This window comes from Montipora capricornis, chromosome 14 (assembly GCF_036669925.1).
Source record: "Montipora capricornis isolate CH-2021 chromosome 14, ASM3666992v2, whole genome shotgun sequence".
NCBI lineage: Eukaryota > Metazoa > Cnidaria > Anthozoa > Scleractinia > Acroporidae > Montipora > Montipora capricornis.
This window is the reverse complement of record NC_090896.1, coordinates 44,636,005-44,662,955: the sequence shown is the minus strand read 5'-3', so window position 1 is coordinate 44,662,955 and position 26,951 is coordinate 44,636,005. Positions and strand designations below refer to the sequence as shown.

Sequence of the window (26,951 nt, the reverse complement as noted above, 5' to 3'; positions counted from 1 at the left end):
TAGATAAGGCTTTGCTTCACATTGACAACACCCTTCAAGATCCTAGACTTTCTGCTAGAGGCCTGGCTTCCATTGTGGGTAAGATTATCTCTATGAGTCCTGTTCTCGGGAATCTCAGCCCAATTATGACCAGGCATTGCCAGATGTCCGTAGCGGCTGCCCAAGACTGGGACAGTGTGTTTGCTCTTGATAGATATTGCATGGTAGAGCTTCAGTTTTGGAAGGATAATCTCCGCTTTGTTAATTCCAAAACTGTATCAGATTTGGCATTCCCTTTCATATCCATTTACTCGGATGCGAGTAAGGTAGCTTGCGCAGGCCATATTGCTGGGAAAGATGTGCACGCTCACAGGATGTTTACCGAAGCAGAACGCCAGGAGAGCTCTACTTACCGCGAGCTGTTAGCTGTTCAGTTTGTTCTTAGTTCGTTTAGTTCGTTCCTTCCTAACTCTAGGGTTAAGCGGTTTACCGATAGCCAAGGGGCGGCTAGGATTGTGCAAGTTGGCAGCATGAATTTCAGTCTTCACAAGTTAGCCTCCGATATTTTTTCAAGGTTGGAATTTATTTAGACATTCAGTGAGTTCCACGATTACTTAATGAAAAAGCTGATTTCCTTAGCAAGATTGTGGATTATGACGATTGGGAGCTTGCCCCCGGGTTCTTTCGGCAGCTGGACGAGCTTTGGGGACCATTTACGGTTGATTGCTTTGCCACCCACTACAACAAGAAGGTCTCAAAATATTTTTCTAGATTCTGGAATCCTGGGACAGCCGGGGTTGATGCGTTTTTCCAAGACTGGCTACGAAAATTGCTTAGTTGTGCCACCGGTCGTACTCTTGTCTGAAGTCCTTAGTTGCATGTTTCGATGCAATGTCAGGGGGACATTAGTGGCACCTTACTGGCCTTTTGATCTCAATTCATCAGCTTACATTTTCAGAACACTTCAACCTCATAGGAAGGACAATTCGTATACTTTAGGCCCTAGGAGGCTCAGCTATACTAGGTGTAGGGAATTAGTTAAGGAATCACTTTTGGCTATAGGAGTAAATTCGGTCAGTATTAGCACTCATAGCCTTAGATCCGGTGGCGCAACGTTTATAGCTGACGATCTAGCGAAGTCAGGTTCTTCTGACAGGTTACTCATGCTCCACGGTCGCTGGAAATCAGAAACAGCTAAGAATATGTACGTCAAGGATTCCTTAGACAGTAGATTACAATTGACCACGTTGTTCCCTACCTTTGGCGTAGAAGAAATGTAACTTATTTTGTTTTTTCTTTTTTCCTACTTTGTACAGATATAGCTTTACATATTTTTGTAGCCAAATACTTTGGCTTGTATAACGTGTAATGGCATTAAAGCATCGTCGGGCAAGTGCTCTCACTCTGCCTGCCTTATAGTTCGTGTCTTTTTCTATGCTTCAGCGTTCTGGAGAGGGAAAATATTTTTCCTTCGGACCAACGTAGTGAGGGAGTAGGAAAGAGTAGTCGTTCGCCTCCTGCTCGAGCTCACGTCGGCGCGGCTCACGCAGGTAACAAGGATAATTCCAGCCTGTCGCTCGACAGTTGGCGTCCTGTTTTCTTTCGGTGAGGCAATTTAGTTTTCCGTCTGTGTGCGTCGTTATTTCTTGTCCGTGTGGCATCCTTGGCTTTCTCCTCTGTGTGGCTTACCCCTTTTTCTCGACAGTGAGTCAGATTCAGGCTTTCGTCTGTGCGTGTATTCTTACCGGGGGCCATCATGTACAAAAGACCCTTATTCCTTAAAGATTCAAGCTGGAAATTCCAGTGCATCTATTGTTCTGCAGGAAGGCCTTATTTGCATAATTTATTACCATTTTGCTATAAATAGGCTTCTTTTATCCCGTTTATTCCTCTCTTTGGCTTTGAACGCACGTCGGGGGCTCGACCCTCCCACCTCGCCGCATCAATGGCTTGCGTGTTGCCATGGCATCCACTCCTTCAGCCTCCAAGCTCGCCTTTTTCCATAACTTACTTCTGCCTGGGTCGGTTGGGTTAGGGTTAGGGTTTAGGGTGAGTGAGGGCCTCTAGTGATAATTTATTACAATCTGACTCGTTGGCGATGGTGGAATTGAGAGTATGAATGAGTAGTCTGGGGACCAAAATTCATTCCCATCGCGTATTGCGTGATAGTTTTATTTTAGATCTACACGACAAGTTTTATGTCTTGTCAACAAGTCTTGTCACGCATACCACGTCTTAAAATCGGTCGACTTCTTTTTTAGTCTGAAATTGCAATTAGCCACGTGCTTGTGTTTCTCACAGAAGATAAGATTAGTATCTGGTTGGGATGGGAAACCAAGATGTACAGTGTACGATGTACAGGTAAATCAAAAATATATATATCCCCACAGCCATACAACCAGCCTTGCAGTATTATTTTGTTTTAAATCTACAAATTATTTGCTGGTTAGATCTCCCAAGATCCTGCGCTTCCACTTTGTTCAGTTGGCTCTTGCATAAAAAATTGTCTGCAATGTACAACACGAGATCGTATACGCCATAGGAATCGTAATGCCTTTTTTCAATCGTAGCACTTATATTTAACGGAATCCTGACCCTTCATCGCCGTGCTGGTTCCAACCAGCTTACCCGGCACATTTGTTGGGTGGAGCTGCCACTTAAAGGGGTGCCTGATTTTAAACCGCCTTCTTCTATTCTTTATTTGCTTTCAATTTTTCTTACTGTGCATGTGTGGCCTGATTCACGTCTGTAGCGTAATACTCTTTTTTGTCCTGTTGCCCTTCACTTTCCTCCGTATATTGTTGTAGCGTTTGTTTTCTTTTCTTTTTGTTTACCTTTCAGTAGTTCCGCTTTTTGTACTTGTACTTTTATTCGTGCAGTGTTACATGCTTGTAGAGGTGGGGTTCGATTCCCCCGGCGAGTTTGGCGTTCTGGTGCACCCCCGTTTGAGGTGAACCGTTCGGTATGTCTGGCAGGCACTGCACTCCCCACAGGGGGCCTACCCGGCCATTCGCCTCAAACATAGAAAAAACTAGGGCCAAACAAGGCCGAAACTGCCAATGAATCAGCTGAAGTGGTTGTGTGCATATATGACGTGATGGCCACACTGGGTTTTGAATATGTTGTGTCTGTTGCCGGTAAAATCCGTTCTCAGGTTGAATTTGTTTTTACCTAGCTTAAATTGGTGATGCTCATATTAACTAAGTTGAATATGCACTCAGATGAATTGAAGAAACCTTTTCGGGACCCAAATTAAGCCTAGAGAAAAATTGGAGTCAGATTAGGATTAGTTTTCAATTGGTTATTATAAATGGATATCAATTGACGTATTATACAGAAGTAAATAATGAAAAGAACTGTTTTGGATTGAACATGTTCGTCGTTGTAGTGTAATGGCGAGGATCTGAGTCCTCGAGTCCAGGTAAGTGCATAGTACAGTTCTCTGTTCCCTTACTTAGGTATAAATAAATGTTGAGACTCGAGGGATACATGTAAGTGTATCAGTGAATACAGAAACCGGTAAGATGATACGAAATATTAAGAAAGTGTGTTGAGATGCCGAGAGCTTGAGGAAAACTATAAGTGTTTTTCAATCCTTTTGGGGACGAGGGAGTGCATATTTAACCTAGGTAAAATGAGAATTACCAATTTAACCTAGGTAAAAACGGATTCAACCTGAGAATGGATTTTCCGATACACCTTGCTTCTAATGCTTTGTGAATGTAATTTAAGCCGTGTTTGCCTTTCAACCAATATAGCCTCAAAAACGGTTTAAACGGTCCATTGATAAATTGCATTTGACACGCAAAGTCCCGGATAGTACACCCATCCAGAATTTGAGCTAGAAAAAGACTAACAAGATGGCTTATAACTCACCCAAAACGACGATTTTAGTAGTCCTTAAACTTTGATAATCATTTAAGACTATCAACATTTTATTATAACAAAACAGATTTACTATATTTGACACGCGCAACTAGCATAGCTGTTCAAGATCGGCAACAGTATAACATAATAGAAAAGGCTCAAAGAAAGCACTAATAAACACCAACAACGTCTGCACTGAAAAAACATTTTCAAAACATTAAGAAACTATTACAATCAATAAACGTAAATTGTTAAAAAAACAAAGTAAATCAATTTCATCTGAATCTAGGAATAAAGAGAGGAAAGAAAGATTAACTGGTCCGCTCTATCAAAATAAACCTCCTCATTATCCAAAACCTTCAGGAGTGGTAAGTGCAGTTCGTTTGAAAGATGTTAACTTTAATCTCGTAGTTTAGGAGGGATCATATTCCAAATTCTTGGGCCAGTTCTAGAAAAGGAGAACAGTTATTGACTTAAACTAGATCTCTGAACGTAAAGCTTTAATTTAGACACGATGATGAAGCGTGAAGCTTGTGCGGTCGTGTGAAGAAAAATACAGATGAAAGTAACACAAATTAATTGGAAGAAAATACGTACAATCTGAAACATTATACTGAATTACTTAAGTTAATAAATAGGGTGAAGATTCGCACCCACTTCAATTTTCCGAAAGTTGAACAATTTAAAAGTGTCTGAATTAAATGAATGTCTATATTTGAATCGCGGTTTATATATGACAGGTAGGGGTGATCCTTGTGGCTTTTCTAGACGACTTAATTCAGGAATTGTCTTTCTCTTATCTACCATTGGAGCTACCTGATTTTTTCAAGGTGTCCAGATAAGTGAGAGGATCTCTTCTCACTTTCACTCTTAAAAGTGACTGTTTTCGCCACATGTTATTGATGAACGTCGTAGCATTGCTCCGGCTGTTGGAATTAAAGTGCCTGGTGTCCATGTGAAAGGTTGTTTATTAAGGTTGTACCTCTATGCGCAAGAAATAGCTGCTCTGATGCATGACCTCCGTCAAGCCGAGATAGGCTAGGCACTGTCGCTTCGGATCTTACACATCAACTTAATTAATAACAATTAAAATTACTTGAAAGGGTGTTGCAATTGGATTTCGAAAGCACGGTCAATTCCAGAAGGCGTGTCTTATGGTAAGCTGTAAATTGTTTTGCCGTTCTGCATTATAATCTTTCAAGTGACAGAGACGAATCCTGAAGGTTACAGCCTCCCCAAACCAACGAGTGAGTAGGTAATAGATGGTAGGATTAATTTGAAGGCTGTCAGCAAGTCCGTTTGTAGACTCTCGAGGCTTTGAGAAGATTCAGTTTATTGACGACGGTTTTCTTGACGTCACAAATGTGTTTTTCCCCAGTGGAACTATGAGTAAATTGTTACCCCTAGAAGGTTACTCTCTTATTAACCCAGTCAATGAGTCTGCTACTTAGCCTCTGGAAGGAAGCATGATTTCGCATTTCCGTGGGTGTGATGTAAGATGATTTTCAGTGCGCCACTTGTAAAGCTCGTTTGAGGCGCTATAGACCTTATTCATTAATGGCACCCGTTTTATTCTTTTGCTAATTTGCAGATTAGCCTACCAATCCTCATTTCAGGAAAAGAATTCTTTTCAATTCACTGAAGGGTATCGACTGCACTGCACCATTTTAAGGACCTGTTTACAAGAGGGAAGGTAACCATGGTGCTAGGATTACCCAAGAATTCACACGTTTTTTTTTTAAAGAGGCTTGTTTATAAGGCAGATGCGGTTACCCTGGCACCTTATCTGAGACTACTCGGTCTCATACATCCCCAGGGCCCTCTCCATTCGCAATCATATTCTGAGCCTTAACCCAATACGGGCGGCACTGTTAACTAAAATACGGGATTACCGAGTTCAATCATTTCAATGGCTCTTTCCTGAGAATAGCATTTACATTAAATATTTACTCGTCCGTTTTCTGTACAGGCGGCAGTAATACTTTATCATATGCAGTGTGTTTTTTGAATGGACTCGTTTAACCTTAAAGGCTGATGGACGGATTTTTCGCGCGTTGCTAAGGACGTGAAATGTTACTTCCGGTGACGACGTCATTATATCATCGTGAGCTGACCAGAAAACCCACTCGTCGACCTGGAAAATTTGATAACAATCTCCTAATTGTTGTTTGCATCGAACGTTTTTCCTCGCCCTTCCTCGTGCTCTTCCTCAGATCAACTGCGCATGCGTAAACAAGCTAAATTAATTTTTATATGGCTCGTTTCACCTTTAAATACAGAATATAGCTAAGCATTGGTTTTTTCAAATCATCTTTTTTGAAAAAGTTATGGCTATTTCAGTATCGTTTATCTCTCTAAAAAGAACATTTTTCAAAATAAAAAGAAAACCATGCTTGGCTGGATGCAAAAACGAATACAAATTATGAAACCACTGATTAAGTGCCCAAATTGTGTAGCACGTAGACAAATTTGGAGTTTTCTTTCATTGGTCACGTGACCATGGGCGTGGCATGTTGACGTCATATTTGGGGTCATTGTCTCAGGAAAGTTGGAAACTGACCAAAATAATGCCAAATTCTCTCAAATAACTTAATCATTACATCCTTAGCAAAGCACCCCCAAAAATACGTCAGTAGGCCCTTAAGTCTGGCTTTCACAAACGATCCAAGCACACGTGCAAGAACAAACGCAAGCATAAGGACGGTTATTTCCCCGTGAAAAACGGGGTTGTCAGGGTTTTCCTTGTGCCTGCGCCTATGCTTGCGTTAAGTCGACGTTCATTTTAACTTAGCTACTTATGCTTGCGCTTGCGATTGCGTCGCTAGTGAAAACCAGACTTTACAGTAAAGAAGTAAATTTGTAACATTTCCTTAAATGGGCTAGGTCACGCAATTTTAGACAATTTCAGCACTGATGGAATGGTCATGGAATTAACTAAAATATCAAAATAACTGTTAAAAACTAAAGAAGAACTCTAACAAAACAAAGGGAAGCCAAGAAGGGACATGGATGGACAAAACTGGAGAGGTTTGAAATGGATTGAATTTGGGTAAATTTGAAAAACGTTGGCCCAGCTTTTTTTCAAATTTATATCAATCTATATCAAAATGTCATTTACAAAGCTGGAAAATCATTCTCGGTTGTCATGTGGCCGTGATTTTGCAAATGAAAGACTCTTGCTCTGCCAATTTGACGTTTAGAGCCCATAATTAACAAAATTACCTAAAATAGCGTGACCTAGCCCCTTTAAGTCTCTAGTACGTTAGGCAACTCGAGAGTAGCATTAGTCTCGAGTTGCGCAACTCAATTAGTTTCGAGTTGGGCAACTCGATTAGTCTCGAGTTGGGCAACTCGCCAGGAAGTACAGGCTCCAATAACTTGAAGCTAGTCATATTCCCTGACCAAAGGCAGGAACACCAACTCGTTTGACTACACGTAATTATAAGTCAAAAGCCAATATGTTCCTAGCAAATATTGATGGGATTCATGAAGTGCATTGCCAGATACATTGTCGACATCTCTTACAACTTGTGTCAATCTCGGGAATCACGTGATATATTTCAAGCAGTTTTATTGGTTAACTTCTCAGATGGCTTACATGCTTACAAAACAACGCTCGTTAAACTTTCTCATTACCGAAGTAAGTGTCTCTGTGTTTATAGTTTTCTCTTCCATTACATATTACATTAAAATTCACCACATTAATGTTGTAATTTCAAAAAATAGAAGCTACACATAACGTTGGTTACATGTCCAGGCAGAAATTGAGCGAAACATCCTTTTCCTATCGAGCTCACAAAATAACGTCAGATGATGCCAATGTTTTTCGAATACTTAAATTTACTAAGCTCTGAATCGTAACAAAGTTGCATAATTGTTTTTAAGTTTTTCCTAAATAAAGCTGAATAATATGAGACTAGAAAATTAGGATAAGTAATTCAAATTAGCCAATGTCATACTGTTTCCTTTTGTTTGTGCATGAATGACTCGTGAATAGCTAAGTACTAAGCTATTAAAGAACTAATTAGTGTTGTTAGCCTATAAGTTCTGATATATTAGGACAGGTGACAATCCCTATGCAACTTCATAAGTAAAAACCCAGCCGTCCATTTTGTGGTTCAAATATCTTTCCTTCGGGCTTATTGCATGCCATGGATAGTAATTTCGAAAATCAACCCTGTCTCGGAAGTGGGATTTCTTTCCTTTTGTTGGTTTTCTTCGTTTCGTTTCCCAATGGTTTTATCTTAATGGTGATGGTGAAAAATCCTTTGCGGTGCTTCAAGAGAGTGTTTTCAGTGTACCTGGCGTTTATATCCGCAACGGATCTTTTCGTTGGTCTAGTGGTCTGCCCTGCACAAGTCCTGGTGAGATTTCTGTGCGTGTTCAGCGATCGAAGTATTCCACAAGAAGGGGAATTCGTCCAGATATTAAGCTACATCGGAATCAACTCTTCAATCTTGTTAGTGACCGCGGTGTCGATCGATCGCTTCGTAGCTGTTATTTTTCCTCACACATATCGCCAGAGAATGAAACCGAAGACAGCCGTTGTTTGCAACTCGTGCATTATTGTTTTCTCGTCCATCTTTGCCTCACTTCAGCTGATCAACATTTCAAAAGATGTCTACATTGCCATTGACGTACATTTACACACCACGTTCCCTCTGTCCACGACCTCTGTAGCTTATCTCGGAATCTTCTACTTTTTGAAGAAGCAATCTCGAGTTGTTGTTCAGAGACCAGCCACCATGCCAAGCAACAATTATTTGAACGACAGGAAACGAGAAAGGACAGCCAAAATGGAAAAAGAAATTGCAACCACCTCATTTCTCATTTTGGTGTTTCTTATTCTTTCGCTAATTCCATATTTTGCTGTTATGGTTGTAGGGATCCATTGCGAAAGCTGCGCAAAAAAGAATTGGTTCTTCATCGTCAGGCAATCATCCACGGTCATCCTGTTTCTGAACTCTATGGTTAATCCTTTCTTGGCGTCTTTTCGCATCAATGAAATGAAGAAGTCTTGCGCGATCGTGCTTGGCTTGAAAAGACAAGATGACGAAACAGCAAGCGCCAGGTTTTCTTCGGTAACAGTGCCCATGCAGTAAACAATAGGTGAATAAAAAAACTGCTGACTTTGTAATTTGAAATGGTACATTTGCAATTGAACCGTTCAGCCAAAAATACTCTCCAGCCTGTATGTCTGGGGGACTTTATCCGTATTCTTGAGAAGGGAAAAATTTGTTAAGTAAAGGAAGTAAATAAATTCTGAAAGTGAAGGCGGAAACAAGAACAAGTGCACCTAGATGAGATAAAGAACAAAAACAACTCAACTGCAGCTGGCCTACCAACTACTCTTCCTTGCACATTGTGAAGAGCGCATCGAAAGCATAAAACTGAAAGGCGTTTCCGCCTAGCAGCAACTGTGCGGTCCATGTATAATAATCCCACAGCCAGATGTCATGAGTCGATTTTGATGAAGGTCGAAAACCGAAACAGCCAAAGAAAAACCCTGGAGTCAGGTGAACGTGGAAAATCTGCCTGCATGCGATGTAAGAAGTGGGAGGAACAGGTGATGACCAAAATGCCATTTTGACTCCCCCATGGGGAGGGGAAGGGATTTTCGGATGGTCTTGAAGTCCCACGACACTGAACGAGAGCAGATGGGAACCGTTTTTTTTTTTTTGTTTCTTGTGAAATTTGTACGCAGTACGATTTTCATCTTTTGAATGTAACTGAACTCTTAAGTGGTCAACATTTGAGACTTTAAGGGGTCAGTGGAGCTCCTGTATCATTTCCCTGTAATTTGAAGTTTTGATGATCAGTGACACGAGAGAATGAGGTAAGAGAACGGATCCCCATACCCCATCGTAGTTTTTCAAAATCTATTTTTAGTTTCGCAAAGCTATTTTAAGTTCTCATTCCCAATGCCGCGCATATTTAAAATTTCCTTACGTCCTTACAACTAGCCAATCAAGTGCCCCTCTAAAAATAGCTGCTTGCGTAGCTAACATTCGATTTTAAAAGACTATCATTGGAAGAGGCCAATTTATGGGGGATCCGTTCTCTTACCTCATCCCCAGGGCCTCTCGCCAGTAAGAGGGAGTTTAAGAAACGACGACGGCTACGGCAACGACAAAAAAGCAGTAATGTTATTGGTTAAAAGAGGACAAAATGATCGTGCTGTGCGTGTGGCACGCATTTTTTTTGACATTTCTCTCCCATATTCGTCAAAACTAGTACGTGAAATGACTAAGGGCGCATTCGATTGACCCTATTCGGTAATAAGAATACGAGGAGTGATGATTAAAACGGCATGTTTGGCGCGTTTCGAAGCATCAAGGATAATAAAAATATGTTTAAAATGGCATTTTAGCCGATGTTTGACAATTTTAACGTAAATCTCCGTAAAAAAGAAGGATTTCTAACTTATATTCCATGTATTCCTATTCCAAAATACGGTGAATCGAACGCACCCTTGATTTAAGGTTTTGCCGACAACGCGGACAAACTACAGTGAATCTTTCGGTCTCACTCTTACTTCCAAATCCATCCGTACCAGTCCAGTTATAGGAGGACACTTCGCCCATATTGTATAATACTTAGAATAGCTCAAACTTATATTTTGAAGTGATTTTTTCGTCACCGTAAACGTCATGGTTTCTTAAACTCCCTAATGATGATGGTGAAGGTGCAGGATAATGTACCTTCATGTATACCCTATGACCTTTAATGTAGAGCTTATGGGGCCACGAATTCAGAAAGTCGAATATAAAATAGGATGAAAATGAGATTCACTAAATAATTCAGATGAGTCACCTAAATTAACAGTACACGACGTACAATATTTGCAGTTTAAAGTCCAGCCACAGGCGCCTCAATCTCAGTGTAAAGGAAAGCCAACATGGCTGACAATAATATATGAATTTGTGTGGGAATCCCGATAAAAGACTAATTAGGTAGATAGATATATTTAAAAAATCTCAACTAAAAAGCCTTACCTTGATTCTATTATGAGTAGCTTCTTTCCTGTGTGTGTGTGTGTGTTTATTGTTTTTTTCAGAATCAACGCGATTTGAGGCATTTTTCAATTCCTCGGTTGCCAACGGTCTTATAAAACGGTTGGCAACTCGGCGAAGCATTGAAAAATGGCTCAAATGGCTTCAGCAGTCATTTTCAAAATGTGCTTTAAATGGTATCAAAGTAAGAGACGAGACATTTATATCTAAAAACTGAAATTGAGTATCGCGGAATCCCACTTGGCCAACCTTTTATGAAAAGTGACTCTCCGAGGCAAAGTAATTTTACGCATGCGCATCCAAATCGAGACCCCCAGAAAAGCCCAAATTCGAAAATCAGAGCCGAATAATTGGAGTAATTTGTTACTGGAATAAAAGTAATCTGTTATTGGAATATATGTATCTGTTGTGGTTTAATTTTGTTTTTGGTTTGAATTATTTTTTAACCAGTTTTAAAAAAAATTTAAAGTGTATTTTTTTAATCGACATTGTAAAAAAGGGATATTGTTTTTTGGGAATGCAGTTAAAAAAACAGGAGCTTGGCTTCTTAGGGGGTCTTAAAAAGAACTAGACATCTTTTCCTCCCTTCTATTCACCTTCAGAAGCTCTATCCAACCCCCCCCCCCCCCCCTTCCTTCACACATCATTTCCCCGTGTGCCCACCCCTTCTACACAACGATCTGCTGCCTTCTCCTTAATCCACTTGAATAATTTATAAATGAATATTTTATTATTCACCACAGGCCACTCTTGGTCGAAAGTTTGATTTATTCACAGATGTCGACATCAAACCCACATATGGCAGGGTCCCGCCAACGCAATTGCGTAAATGAAATCGATCTCTTTAAAGAAATAGAGGAAGTGAAAGGCCAGCTAAAGACAAAAGACTCAAAAAAATGTTTTTTAGAAGATGATTTTTACAACAAGGCTAAACATTTCTTGAAAGAAAATAGAGAAGCAACTCTGCCTTTAAGGAGACAAGGAATCTAAGCCGAAACAATTTACAAAATGGAACAAAAAGATGATAACTTTAAAGTTAATAGGTTTACAGCAACGGCAAACTCATCACAGGAAGCAACAAGAAAGTATTTTCAAAAGGGTAACTGTTTCAAGTTTTGTCCCAAGCACACAGTCAAATTTCACACGGCGGACAGCAAATTACGGAAAAGTGGCAGCGCTTCAAGAAATGTTGCAGAAATAAGACAGAAAGATGTCAACACATCCATTCCATGCACGGAAAATGCCCAGTAACCATGGCAGCTCCAACATTCCTCTCTTTGATAGAGATCGGCTTGATAGTGAAAGGTCACCCTTGTACCCCAACATGCCTTTAGGAAAATTAACTGAAATCGAAAACCATTATGCTAGAGTAGTGACCAAGTTTGGAGAAGTCCAATAACTTCTTTTTCCTACAACATTAAATTTTCCAGTTGTACAATGCACTATTTAATTGAGTTATATTGCCAAAGGAATGATTAAAGAATATCACTGTTTTTTCATTATGAAAGTGGTCCTACTTGTCAGTGAAGGACAGTGAAATTATTGTTCACATGCAATAAATAAATATTATTGTCTTTGATAGCATCAGAGACAACAATCCATCTTATAGTAATAATAATGATTTCTCTAGTTTACTTTATACATACTCCATAAAATTAATTATACAGAAAGATATCCAAATATGTTAAAATGGGCATTGGTCTAAAAAAGTAAACCAGTTTGAAAAAAAAGAATTTTTGTAAACCAGAAACAAAATTAAACCACGACTTATCGACCAAATATGTAAAAAAATAACAGGGAAATGTTTTCCTGTTGTTCTTTATAGAAAGCAGGTGTCACTGTGTTTATATATTGCATTAAAATTACCCACGTCGTTGTAATTTCAAAAAAAAGAAGCTACGCATAATGGAGGTTACATGTCGAGCAAAAGCCGAAAAACCCATTTCCTATCCAGCTCAAAAACTGACGTCTGACTTCAATGATTAAGCCAATTTTTTTCAAATACTTTATGAATCATTTACCAAGCTCTTAATCAAAACAAAGTCAAATAATTCCTTTTAAGATTTTCCTACAGAACGTAAATAAAGAACTAGAACATTAGGATAAGTAAACTACTAAGTAGCCAATGTAATGCTGTTTCCTTTTGTTTGCACATGAATGACTTATAGAATTAATTAGTGTCGTTAGCCTATCGACGTCATGGCGTTAAACAATATGGTCTGACATATTTAGACAAGTTTCATTCCCCATTTTACAAGTGAAAGGCAAGTCGTACATTTTAGGGTTCTTTTATGTTATTACATGCCATGGATAGTAATTTTGAAAATCAAGTGTGTCTCGGAAGTGGGATTTCTTTCCTTTTGCTGGTTTTCTTCGTTTCGCTTCCCAATGGTTTTATCTTAATGGTGATGGTGAAAAATCCTTTGCGATGCTTCAAGAGAGTGTTTTCAGTGTACCTGGCGTTTATATCCGCAATGGATCTTTTCGTTGGTCTCGTGGTCTGCCCTGCACAAGTCCTAGTGAGATTTCTGTGCGTGTTCAGCGATCGAAGTATTCCACAAGAAGGGGAATTCGTCCAGATATTAAGCTACATCGGAATCAACTGCTCAATCTTGTTAGTGACCGCGATGTCGATCGATCGCTTCGTAGCTGTTATTTTTCCTCACACATATCGCCAAAGAATGAAACCGAAGACAGCCGTTGTTTGCAACTCGTGCATTATTGTTTTCTCGTCCATCTTTGCCTCACTTCAGCTAACCAACATTTCAAAAGATGTCTACATTGCCATTGACATTCATTTACACACCACGTTCCCTCTGTCCACGACTTCTGTAGCCTATCTTGGAATCTTCTACTTTTTGAAGAAGCAATCTCGAGTTGCTGTTCAGAGACAAGCCACCATGCCAAGCAACACTTCTTTGAACGACAGGAAACGAGAAAGGACAGCCAAAATGGAAAAAAAACTTTGCGACAACCTCGTTTCTCATTTTGATGTTTCTTATTCTCTCGCTAATTCCATATTTTGCTGTCATGGTTGTAGGGATCCACTGCGAAAGCTGCGTAAAAAAGAATTGGTTCTTCATCGTCAGGGAATCATCCACGGTCATCCTGTTTCTGAATTCTGTGGTTAATCCTTTCTTGGCGTCTTTTCGCATCAATGAAATGAAGAAGTCTTGCGCGATCGTGCTTGGCTTGAAAAGAAAAGATGACGAAACAGCAAGCGCCAGGTTTTCTTCGGTAACAGCGCCCATGCAATGCAGACCAGGAGAATCAACAAAAACCGACTTAGTTTGAAATGATACATACTCTTTGGGTTGTATGTCGTGGGGACTTTATCCGTATTCTTGAGAAGGAGGAAATTTATTTAAGTTAAGGAAGTAAATGAGCGCTGAAGGTGTAGGCGGAAACAAGAAAAAGTGCGCCTAGATGACATAAAGAACGAAAACAACTGAAATGGTCCGACGGCTACTCTCCCTTGCATATTGTGAAGAGCGTAGCAAAAGCATAAAACTGAGAGTCGTCTCCGCTTAGCAGCAACTGTGCGGTCCATGAATAATCTCACAGCCAGATGTAATGAAATGGGAGTCGAGTTTGATGAAGGTTGAAATACCCAAAGAAACACCATCGAGTCAGGTCGAAATCGACTAGAAATCCGGCCACATGCGATGCAAGTAGGCACACGTGATGACCAAACTGCCCTTTTGCTTTCCCATGGTAAGGAGGTTTTTCGCATACTCCCCCCATCCCACGGGACTTAAGGAGAACAGATGGGAACCAAACTGGTGTTTTCCTTTGAGCAATTTGTAGAAAGTACGATTTTCATCAAGAAGAAAAATGGCCTCCAAAAGCGCGCTTTTCATTGTTAATGCTTTATGCAACACAGTCGCGTTTCGCCTGATTTTTTTGATTTGTTGATTTCAGTTTACAGTGTCCCCAATTAGTGTTCCGGCGCTAGAAGACTAGGCACTTAAATAAAGTTCCTTTCCTTTTCCCCCTTGTTTTAAATATAATTGAACTCTTTTCGTGGCCAAAATTTGAAACTTACAGGGGTTATTGGAAGTCCTGTACCATTTCTCTGTTTGTGTAACTTGAAGTTTTGCTGATCAGTAATTAATGATGATGTACCTTTAATTTATGTATAGACCCAATGATCTTTAAGCTCAAGATCTTATGGGCTGTGCAGCTAGAACATCGAATGTAAAATAGGGTGAAGATAAGAACTGGGTGTAAAATAGGTCCGGAAAATATGTTTCATCGGCTATATCTCTCACTATATTGTCTGGAACAAGATGAAATCTCCCTTGAAAATAAATAATGTACCTTGTTATAACATATAACATATAATATTGATCACGTGGTAAGTCGCGTGATCAAAATTTTACAGTGTCGTAAATCAGCAAATTGGTGGCGAAATTCACTGCTGCAGATAAATAAAAAAGGGTTTCTGATAGACATCTAACATCAGTCTAACTTGCTACGCTTGGAATGATCTTCCTGAGTTTTAAAATTAGAATTTTAAATTATCATATGGCCCGTACGGCCCCCGCACGCGCTTTCATTGTAAAACAATTGGGAAAATACCCGTCTGCGAGAGGGCCGTACGCATTAGCGCGAGCAGGGCCGGATAAAGCCGTACGGCTGGAATTAAATAACAATCATCTGTACTCTTTTTGGACAGAAATAATTGTTTGCTGGTTTGTTTGGCTTTAAAATGCTATGCGAGCGAACAAGACAGACAAGGTCAGACGGGAGCAGGCCGTGGGAACTGGAGATGTTAAAGTCACGGCAATTAACAGATACAAGTACAAGGAAGGATTACGTTTTTGCAGACGTTGGCCGTGCAGCACTTATATTTGAACAGACTTAACTGATTAGAGTGTAATGTGAAGTGCTAGTTTTTTACCCCATATGAACCATGTGAGCGTTAGCCCCACTGATGGAAATGGGCCCACACAAGGACAGAGAAAAACTCGGACCATGGTGGGAATTGAACCCACGACCTTCGGGTAAGATCACCGCTGCTCTACCGACTGAGCTACAAAAACATAATCCTACCTTGTACTTGAACATGTTCATTGCCGTGACTTTAACATCTTCAGTTCCCACGGCCTGCTCCCGTCTGACCTTGTAGCTAAGTCGGTAGAGCAGGGGTGATCTAACACGAAGGTAGTGGGTTCAATTCCCACCATGGTCCGAGTTTTTCCCTGTCCTTGTGTGGGCCCATTTCCATCAGTAGGGCTAACGCTCACATGGTTCATATGGGGTAAAAAACTAGCACTTCACATTACACTCTAATCAGTTAAGCCTATTTGTTGACTAGCCTTCCTACGTACATACGTGGGTGATATGTTTACTAAAATTTAAATCACTATCTATCAAAACTCCAAGTAATTTCCTTTCATCCTTTTGCTGAAATGTCCTCAAGTCCAATCTCTATATATATAGCTTTGGCAGGGTACTTTCTGTCTGAGCCAAAAGCGATCGTTTGATACTTCTTAAAATTGCCTTGCAGTAAATTATGATCGAACCATACAGTGATCTCGTCCCGTACTTCTTGAAGTGGGTCTTGCACGTTTTGAAGTGTAATGCCCAATACAAACACCTGGTGGTCATCAGCATACATTGAGATATTCCTGTCTGTAAAGAAGTAATTCAAGTCATTTTGGTAGATATTCCATAACAAAGGGCCATAACAAGATTCTTGTGGGCATCTTCTTTTCAGAACTCTCCATTGACTTAACATTGATGGGAGTTTGACTCTATTTTGCCTATTATGAAAATAGGAAGGAACTAGGTCTAGCGCTTTGTCCGAGAAGCGATATGATTCCAATTTTTTTATTTTTTTTTATTTTTTATAAGAAGAGGAGAGCTAAGTGAATCAAATTCCTTACTCTTATCAGTAGACAGCATGCCAACCAGTTTTACACAATCTATCTCCATTTTTCATTCTTCTACAAGCCGGACTAGGGTTGTCTCGCGGCTGTGTGATTTCCTATAGGCTGTTAAGTTATCAGTGAGGATGGGGGTCCATGAATTTTGTAATTTGTTTGCTCAATAACTTTTCATAAATGTTACACACAACAGGTAAAATAGTGATTGATCTATAATTGCTTGTGTCATGTGTATCATCTTTTTTTAAATGCAGGAGTCCATGTACCCCTTTTTCAAGTAACCGGCGGCCGCCATGCTGCCGTCTCTATGCAAGTGTTGAAAATCGTACATTATGATGGGGCAATTCCCTTTGAGATCATTCTAAGAAGCCTGAGAGGCAAGCCATCATGACCCGAAGCCTTATTGGCATTCAGACTTTCCATTTCTTTGATTAACTCTGCTGGCTGTACGTTGGAGAAAGTGGAAGGTGGTCTGTCAGACCCACTCAGCGTTTCCTTTATGTTTTGTGCACAAATATGTGCGCTAAAATTTTCTTCGTTTAAGTTTAGGGTGTCTGTCCCACGAATGTTGTTTGCCATTGTAGAGAAATAATCAGCAAAGTGTTCCCCTACAGTTCCCTGATTTGTTTCTAATTCACCGTTTATATTACGAGTGATTTTGTCTCCAGCACATTCATCCATTTTATGGTTCAAGAAGGGATTAAAGGTATTGCAGAATTTCTTAGGGTTAGAGTTCAGATTATTTCATACCTTTTGCCAGTAGGACTTGATTGACTTGCTTGTTAATTTGGTAACCTCATTACGCCATTTGTTTTTGTGTTCCAGGTTTGACTGTGCTTTGTTTTTACTGAATTGTTTTGAAAACATCCTTTTGTTTCTAATAGCTCTCTTCCATTCGCTTGTCATGTAAGGGACGTCTTGTGCTCGTACCCTTAGCTTTTTAAACGGCGCATGTTCATCCAAGACATAATTCAGTAACTTTTCCCAGATCTAGAAGCGATCGAATCGAAGATATCTCCAACATGCGATATTCCACGGTGCCATATGCAGATCATATTTCAGTTCTTCTTTGTTGATGGTCTTAAGATTTCGAAAAGTGATAATTTTGCTTGGATGATATGTAGCCTTGATTTTCAATATTCCGTATTTTTTTTTTAATATATATTTTTATTATCATCATAAACAAGAACTATATTACCTTTACAATACGTACAAATAATACTTACAATACATTAGAATACAAACAAAAGAGAAAAAAATACGGTTACATACCAGTGCATGGTCGCTCAGCTCTGGATTAAAGACAACACATCCTTGAAACAGATACGGCTTGTTAGTGAGAATGATATCCAAAAGGGTTTGGCTGTGCTCTGTTATTCTAGTGGGTTTATCAATGAGACAGGAATAGCCATGTATATCTTTCAAATCCAACAGTATCTTGCCCTCTCTTCGTTCAGGTCTCAATCGATCTAGATTAAGATCCCCAAGAACTATAATGAATTGGTTTGAAGTGAAGCAAAGGTGCAGATGTCATTCAATTCTTCTTCTAACCTGAGGTAGTAGAGCACACCGATAGATTTTTGGGGTCTTTTGATTCCCACCAATACTACATCATGTTTTCCAAATTCGGCTTCAACAATTAACGGTTCAATAGTTGAAAAATTACGGTGACGTGCTAATTTCTTGGATGGTGTTCTCGAGGATACAAATGCCAGAATAGCACCGCCACCCTTGGTACGGTCATTGCGGTAGATGTCATAACCACTGATTTTGAACTGTGCAGTAGGGTAAGCTGCTTCAACTTTTGTTTCTGTAAGAAAGAAGACTTTAATGTCTTTCATAAGCTGTTTCCCCTCCTCAAATGCATTATAAGAATCTGTCGGTCATCACTGTTTCTTGATTTAATGAATTCTGGGAGGGAATTCACACTGGTGTTGGACAAGTTCGACGTGCTCAGTGTTTGTGCACAACATTCGCCTTCGTCCGACAAAACTGAGGAATCAGCAAAAGGTAAGGCGGTTAAAAAACATGCTGGGCAAATCCAGTTGAACTGATCCATTTGCTGGAGACGTTTGTCATCCTTGAGTTTCACTTGACCGCATTTCATATGGCACCACAGCGTGCATTGGTCGCAACTTAATGCTCGACGGTTTCTGGCAATTACTTTGTTGCAAACAGAGCAGTTTGTAGGGCCAGAATTTGATTCGATGTCTCCACTGACAATAACACGCATAAGTTGAAATCTTGAATGCATTGTTTAGCATCATCCAATCAGTGTGGAGCAAATAGCGTGACGGTTGCTCGGTGTCCCACGAAATCTCAGCCGCGGTTGTTGGTCGCTTGAAAAGCTGCATTTCTCGAAAATTACTCGGCGGTTAGCGCTTGGATTTTGAATGGATCTTCGATTGAATGGCACGAGAAGAAGCGTCAACCTTTCAGTTTATCTGGTGTTCGATTTGAAAGCCGGACGATTCTAATTTCTGGGTGAAAATCGGCTTGGCGCTGGAGCAGTCGAAAATGAGCTTTCCACCCTTGTCTCCTTCTTATAACGTGTAATAACAGTCAACGGAAAACTCACCAAATCACTCAAATTCACCATTTTCAGGCGCAGAAAATACACAACAAATGAGGTAGGTTTACGTTTATTTTGAGCTTTAACATAGTCATTTCTCGATGTAAGTTTACGATATTAGGACTCTTCAATATTTCCCACACATTTCTTTATTTTTCGAACATACAGACACACTGTTTGTGTGGTCCCACTGTGGAAGACTCTCCGACGAAAGGAGAATCCAAAATGGCGGACTTTACAAACACGGGCGCCGGCGTCAAGGAGCAAGAGCCGCAAAGCCGGTGATACGTTTGCAAACAGAGAAACGAAACTCATTGGCCTGTAGAGTGTTGTTTTACCTTTCTCTTCATTTCCAGGGCTGATTACGTTCAAGAGTAGGAGCAGAAATGAATAGACGGCTAAAAATATCGAAAGCAAAAACACAAACATCCGATCGCCATTTTGACCGCTGACCATCCCAACAGTGAATTAATTAACTTTTGTATTCTAGTTTATTTAACAATCGTTTAGTCTCTCTCGCAACTGAGGTCTAAGTTTGTAATGTTCATTGGAATCGAAGCTGATTGAAGGCTTTGAATGACGAGTTTTTAAGCGTTCCCCTAATGAAAAATATAGTAAGATGAACGGTGCTGCCGATTCACAATTCACGATTTGGGTTGGCTCTTTGTATCGGGCGGAATACGATGGCCAGTGAGGATCATTTAAAGCTTTAAATGTGGCTTTCAGTGAATGTAGCTTGCGACGCTGCACGACAGGTAGCCATCCGATATTGATGCAGTCGGTGGGGTGGCGTCTCTTCCTGGCTAGCACAAAACTGGCGGCGTTTTGCACACATTGTAGTCCTTTCATTAAATATTGCGGTTGAGGGTCAAATACAATGTCGTTGTAGTCCAGCTTGGAAAGAACAAGTGATTCTGCTGGGTGCTTTCGTAGATTGTAGTGTGCAAAATTACGTATAGATTCTTTAGAGTATGCAATGAAGAGAAAGAGGTTGATATGATAGCTTAAACATGATCGTTCCATTGCAGGTGTCGATCAATCTCGACACTAAGCAACCTTTTGTTAGTTACTGTTTTCAGTTTCCTACCAGATATCTGAAGCTCCAACTGAGAGCCGTCTAGAAAGTTTACCCTTGCCAGTTGAGGTGTATAGAACATGATAGTTTCAGAACGGTTCCTACAAAAAGAAAGAAAATAACAACGTCGATAAGGAACGGAACCACCGTGAACCAAGCTCGAGCATGAGACATGAGATCGGCATACAGAAACGTACCTCATCGGTAATTTTACAATCTGTTAATCTTAAGGAACGACGAAAGGCAAAACAATACACTGAATTCAACAACACTAAACAAAGAGCAAACAACTGAACAAACTAAGGCAAAGCGACTAGCTTAAAACGAAGTAAAGTGACAAAAGAAAACTATTTACGTACGTAATGAACTAGGAAGTGTTGGTACATGAACAAAGAAACTCTAGAAAAAGTAGCAAACAAGAAGAACAAAAACGGCGTTAACTAAGCACAAAATGGAAATAAAAGAAAAAGGAGGTAAGTTAAGCATTTCGCTGTAACAGTAACAACAGATAAAAATAACCTTTGCAGCACGGGTGCAATCTAAAAATAGATTCAAATGATTACGATTCAGCACAGGGATTCGCTCTCTTACCTTATATTTCCTTGACTTGCTATTTCGCAAAGAAGTCAACAATGTTGAAAATTTAATTGAAAGGGGAAACAAAATGGAACAATGTTCTATGACGACCTAAAATACATTGATTGCTTCAAATTGAGAAAACGAACGGTGATTACAGCTCAACACTGCAAGGAGCTCTCAAAAATTTAAAGAATACTTATCGAAAGAAACTTATGACAGCGCAGAGCGGCAACAACAAATGAAAAAAAAGAAAAAGGTGCGGAAAGGTACGAAACCATACAGTACGAAAATATCCCGACGATAATACGAAAATAGTGATGCGAAAACTTTCCGGAAATCGTCCGAGTCTTATATGCCAAGCATAAGCCCGCTCACCGTCATTCACGACAAGCTACCCGGTATCCAGAACCACAACCACGTAGCCTATGCGTAAGAAAGCCCTTGCCAAGATTAGTATCGCTGCTAGCTTGGCGGCTCGCAACAGTTATTACGACTATTACCAAAAAAAGGCAATTTATGTAAAACAGATTTACTATGCGGCATGTGTTTTAAGAGAAGGACTGGGTCTGGATAAAGAAACAAATATGGGGGCCATGACGTCACTCAAAAGAAGCCTGCTTTGTTGCATTAGCGATAGTCAACAACGGCAACTGGATCTCAAAGTTTTGCACCAGTGCCAGGGCAAGTCTCCTCTTTCCGTTTTATCTGAAAGATGAATCCCCCAGAGGGGAAGAACAAAATTTACATGCAATTAAATATTTAACAATTATTCGCCGAAGGTGAAGTGACTATCGGTGAATATTCACCGAGACGAAGTCTGATCCATCACGTGATGACGTTTAAGTTAACTGGATATTAGTATAAATACACAGGTGATTATTTCAAAAAAGAGAGAAAAAAAAAACATTTTAACGCGAAATCATCTTCACTTTACAGTGGCAAAACGACTACTGGCAGCCATTTTGTCCGTCGAGGTGATTATCGGCTGATAATCCGAGATAGCGAGCCAATGAGAGCGCGCGGTTTTGTATAATCACCTGTGTATTTATACTAATATCCAGTTAACGAGTTGACTTAAACGTCCACACGTGATGGATCAGGGATGTTAAGTTCTTACTATGAAAATTTCTTTCCATTTCATGAAAAGCAAAATTAAGAAACATCGAGAAAATCGAGTTACGAAGCCACTTTCGATAAAACAATATTCTGTTTTTTAGATATATATTTGGGTCGGTGGTTATCACACTAACAAATTTAAAATTAAAATCTGCGAATATAGCGAAGACGGAAACGCCCGTTTGGCTTAGATCTTCGATATATTTTATTTTCCGTTTTAACATGCTTTAATTTTCTACAATGTTCTATTATTTTAACAAGCTGTCTTCTATCCAAACAGTGGTGACATGGCAATTTTGTAACGGTAATTATCTCCTTGGAGATATGGAAAATAATATGCCTTATAAGTAATTTAACAGCTGACTCAGGCAAATAAACACCATATCACATCATGTTACGTGCAGAGTAGTTCGACGACCTTGATTCACTTGTCCTGGGCTCCTAAAGTAAAGAAACACGCACTTGCGTTGATAACTTCAATGATATGTTTCATCCCTCTTGGGCAGTTATTTTTCTTGGTATCTTCCTGGGTGAGTCTGAAATAATCAATTTATTGCATGGCTTGTCTTTGTCCATATCAAAGATATAAAATGGTTTAGACAATTTTGCAGTCTTGATGGAAAATTTCATAGTAACTATTAATTATTCTTAAGAACTGAAAAAAAATCTAATGGTTGGTTTTCCTTGTGACTCAGTTCCACCTTTTGGATTAATGGTGTAATAGTTAACCGAAGCTATTGCTAAAGAAATATATCAGTTTTTTTTCCATTTGGAAATTATTGCTGCAACTTCATTCTCAACGACTCGAATCCTTAATTAATGATGGAACCGTCTAGTTGTTGGCAACTTGCAGTTTTGCCAAGTTTCGAACCTTATTTTATTTACATTTTCCTCCAATTAACGTTTTAACTGTCATCGATCCAGTGTGGAGTGAAATGAAAACCTCAAACTTATTTTGACCAAAAACTGAAAAAGGAAAGGTTTGTGAAAATCCTCCTGCCTTCCTTGCAAAACCGTCAAAAAGGCATATGAGAGTCGGATTACTGGGGCCAGTTCAATATACGATTTATACTGAGTGGTACGTTTTATTAATAAAACGGTTGTTTGCTTTGAATTGAGTCTTTTTTTCACATCATCAGATGGCTCGTTTCCATAAGTTTTATTTTATTCAATACAATATATTTCCCACTCCTCGATTTTTTATAGGGCCAAAAACACATGCAAAACATCGAGCGTTTCATTTTCTAGAAGTTGAGTAAGGCCGCGGCAATTTGGACTCTTTGTCAAGTCGACACGAAGCAAATCTTGGATGTAAATTTCCAAGGTCGCGAGGCCTTAAGTAAGACCCAATTCAAGATTTAAGACCCAAGCTTAAGATCACCGCTCTGAGGCGTGGTGTGTGATGAATCGTGCCAATTGGCCCCGTTTTGATAAAACGGATTGTTTTGTGGTCTAAATGATCCACGCATCTTATACATATTCTAAGGCAGGAATGGCTTGTACTGATTAGAATCCTTTCAACTCACGGCTATACAAACGCTGTATTCCAATCTTCAATGTGGAAGAAAGTACTACTGTAGCGACCTAAGAACGACACAATTTAAGATGGTTGAGGCGAATAAAAAGGCTTCAGTGATCCCGGCTCGATTCTTAACGTTTTTGCTGTAATTAGCTGATAAAGGCACTGTTGTCCACTGAATTTCTAGACCAATTTACCTTAACAGTACCTTCCATTTTTAAGCAATCTTCCTCCACCCACGTGTTTAAGTCGAGAATTAATTTAAGAATTTCAATTCAATAATCTCAAACTTCACCTTGGTGAGAATGAAACGGAGCTACTATTAAAAAAAGAGCCAAAATTTTGTTCGCTTTAACTACGTAATTTGGGAGCCTAATAATAATAATTATAATGATGTATACATATATATATCGACTTTATTTCACGAGGCTAACGTATTAACTGGTGACCCAGTAGTTTTCAATATTGCCCTCAATCCGATCGAATTGTAATTTACTATAGAAATGTTGGTTTTTGAGGAGAGGGGAAAACTGGAGAGCCCGGAGAAAAACCTCTCGGAGTAGGGTAAAAAACCAATAACAAACTTTACCCATGATGGGTCCGCTATAAAATAAATTTCACGTTGCGTGCTTTTTATCACGATCATAAGATCATTTTTTTTTCTTGAAAATGTTCCTACATAATGCAAAAGTCGCGATTCCTAAAAGGGTGAAGAAATTGCCGATTTAAACAGTAGCAGGAACCCATGGGCTCCTGACAGCAGTGGTTGGGAAAATCAATATTTAGAGAAATAATTTTAGTTGTCCTTGCCATCTGCACTGCCAATGAAGACACTAAAGAAATCAACAAATTTATAGTTTTTGTGATGTCATAGGACATCACAATGTCACATGTGCGGTCCATAGAGGCGGAGAGCGGCTCTTATCGGAGTGAATAAGTTGCTAAACAAAAGATTAGAATGCCGCATTTATTGCGTTCAGAAAATGAAAGTTAACGCAAACTTACGGGAACTGAAAAAAATGAAGTATTAACATTTTTTGTTGGCTGGTAAATTTTACCACCCGAAGCGCTATGCAAACTTTATAAATTAAATGTGCTCTTCAGATAATTTTTTTTTGGTAGTGTTAACTTTCCTATCAAATTTCAAACATCGACTATACAAAACATGCGCTTTCAAATCATGATGCTGTCCAGTATGTTGCGAAAATTCATTAAAAATATGTAAATAAGTTAGACTTCAACAAAATTATTTCGACATCTAGTTTCGAACTCATCGTAATATTCAAATTTTCTCGATTTTCGGTTTCCGCCCACTGTCCTGAATAAATCTTATGAAATTTTAACTACGATTATTCATTTTCTTCACAGCACTGCAAAATGCTGCTAAAGTCCAGAAAGGTAAGACATTTTTCACATAATCAACATTCAGTTGATTAAATTGCAGGTGGAACTGGCAGGTGAAATAAAATTTTGGAATAAGATGTTGTCGTACTCAAGTAATTATGAAACACAGCTATTAACATGTTAATCTCAGATCGCTCAGTAATGGACTATGATCGAGTGCCCTATATATCACGCTTTTGAATGACTATCTCATTATATATCATTCACTTCTTTGCGCGAGAACCCAACAGACCTATGACGTCACGAAAACTGCAGGTGCTGTCATTTACGGAAGAGAACACTGGAGAAGTCTAAAGACACGAATTCGATTCAAATCTAGTCGCATAGTCATATCGTGTACGGTAGTACCGAAGCTTGTACGTGCCATCCGAGTTGTTGAAAATCCGACAACAAAGTTGTGTAATCCGACATCCGAGTTGTAAAAATCCGACATCTGAGTCCTGAAAATCCGACATCCGACTTGTTGAAAATCCGACATCCGACTTGCAAAAGTCCGACATTCGAGTTGTGAAAATCCTACAGAGCAAAGTTAAACCAACAATATGGAACGCTTCATTGATGACGTTTTCTCAATATGGGACGTAGATAACCAGGAAATCAACCTGTTCATTGCACAAGCGAAGAACTTCCACCCAACTATAAAGTTGGCAGGGAAGGAAATCACGTTCCAAGACACAACAACGATTTTTACAAGTCGGATGTCGGATTTTCAACAAGTCGGATGTCGGATTTTTACAAGTCGGATGTCGGACTTTCACAAGTCAGATGTCAGATTTTACACTGAACTCGGATGTCGGATTTCACAACTTTGTTGTCGGATTTTCAACAACCCGAATGGTACCTACAAGCTTCCGTAGTAGGTACGAGATATGGATGGTTTGCAACCAATTCCTAGGCGAATGTAATTATGTGAATAATGGTGTTTTAAAGTTGTTAGTAGAAGATCGAATGGTGCTATTGACAGATCTTTAGGTGGCTTGCAACCATTTTCTTGGAATATGTAATTGCCAATGGACAAACAAGAGAAGCTAATTAGAGACCTTTTCTTCTCGTTCACCAACATGACAGTGATGACATCAAGGAAAAACCGCCTTTTGTACCCGCTGACTCTGAGCACGACCTTAACATACCCAGTGTTTTCCAAAATGACCGGCACTTAAATATTTTTTTGTTTTTATTCAAATTAGCCGTTGATGCCTCGTTCTTAAGCTTAAAATTCAAAAGAATATTTTGCCTTGAACGAGGCATCAAGGTCTAATTTGAATATAAACAAAAGAATATCTAAATGCCGGCCATTTTGGAAAAAGACGTTAACGACAATGCGTCAATACTAAATAAGAGTCTTTATTTCATCACAAGATAAAACTACATATCTTATGTCACAATAATTATATAAAATTGTTTAAAAATATTATATCATTACAGTAAATGCAGCTTAAAAATCAACCTATTAACAAACGTGTTCATAAAACGCTCTGTATTAATTTTCGTCAATTTGAACGCCACAAAAACAATATTCTTCAATGAGAAAAACAATGAATGACTATGCACGTGCAATTCCAAGTTTTGTTTCTTTCTTTCCCTTTCTCTGCAAATCTGCAACGTTAAGGCCCGAGTAAAGGGCTTCAACATTTGTTTCAACATCCGTTTGATTTTGTTAACTTGACAGCAATTTTGAAAGCGTTTGCCCCACACACCCCTTCCCCGTTCCCCCTCCCCCCTCCCCCTTCAACCGTAATCGAAGTGTCGAATGAGTTTCAAAGCGTTAAACTTTGCTTCAACAACCATTCAACATTTCTTTTGTTATCACCAATGTTAAATGAGGTTGAAGCCGTTTGGCCAACTTTTTCATCAATGCTGGGTATGCGCGTGGGAACTAATCGTTCTCTCAATGACGTATCCATGTCCGTATCTATAGTAACAACCGCGGTTGCGG

The 26,951-nt window shown here is 39.4% G+C and overlaps 1 protein-coding gene across 3 annotated transcripts in view; it reads left to right on the top strand.

The window, feature by feature from the left end:
- The window catches only part of LOC138033756 (adhesion G protein-coupled receptor L4-like), a 207,703-nt gene that overhangs the window by 145,123 nt on the left and 35,629 nt on the right, over positions 1 to 26,951 (top strand). For 2 of the 3 annotated variants that reach the window (XM_068881564.1, XM_068881567.1), the window contains exons 1-2: positions 22,491 to 22,622; positions 24,980 to 25,009. The exons of the other annotated variant lie outside the window; for it this stretch is intronic. In XM_068881564.1, the coding sequence (XP_068737665.1) occupies positions 22,577 to 22,622; positions 24,980 to 25,009 (76 nt within the window). In that variant the 5' untranslated portion in view covers positions 22,491 to 22,576. Of the gene's footprint in view, positions 1 to 22,490; positions 22,623 to 24,979; positions 25,010 to 26,951 lie in introns of those variants that run through there. 3 annotated transcript variants of the gene reach the window in all.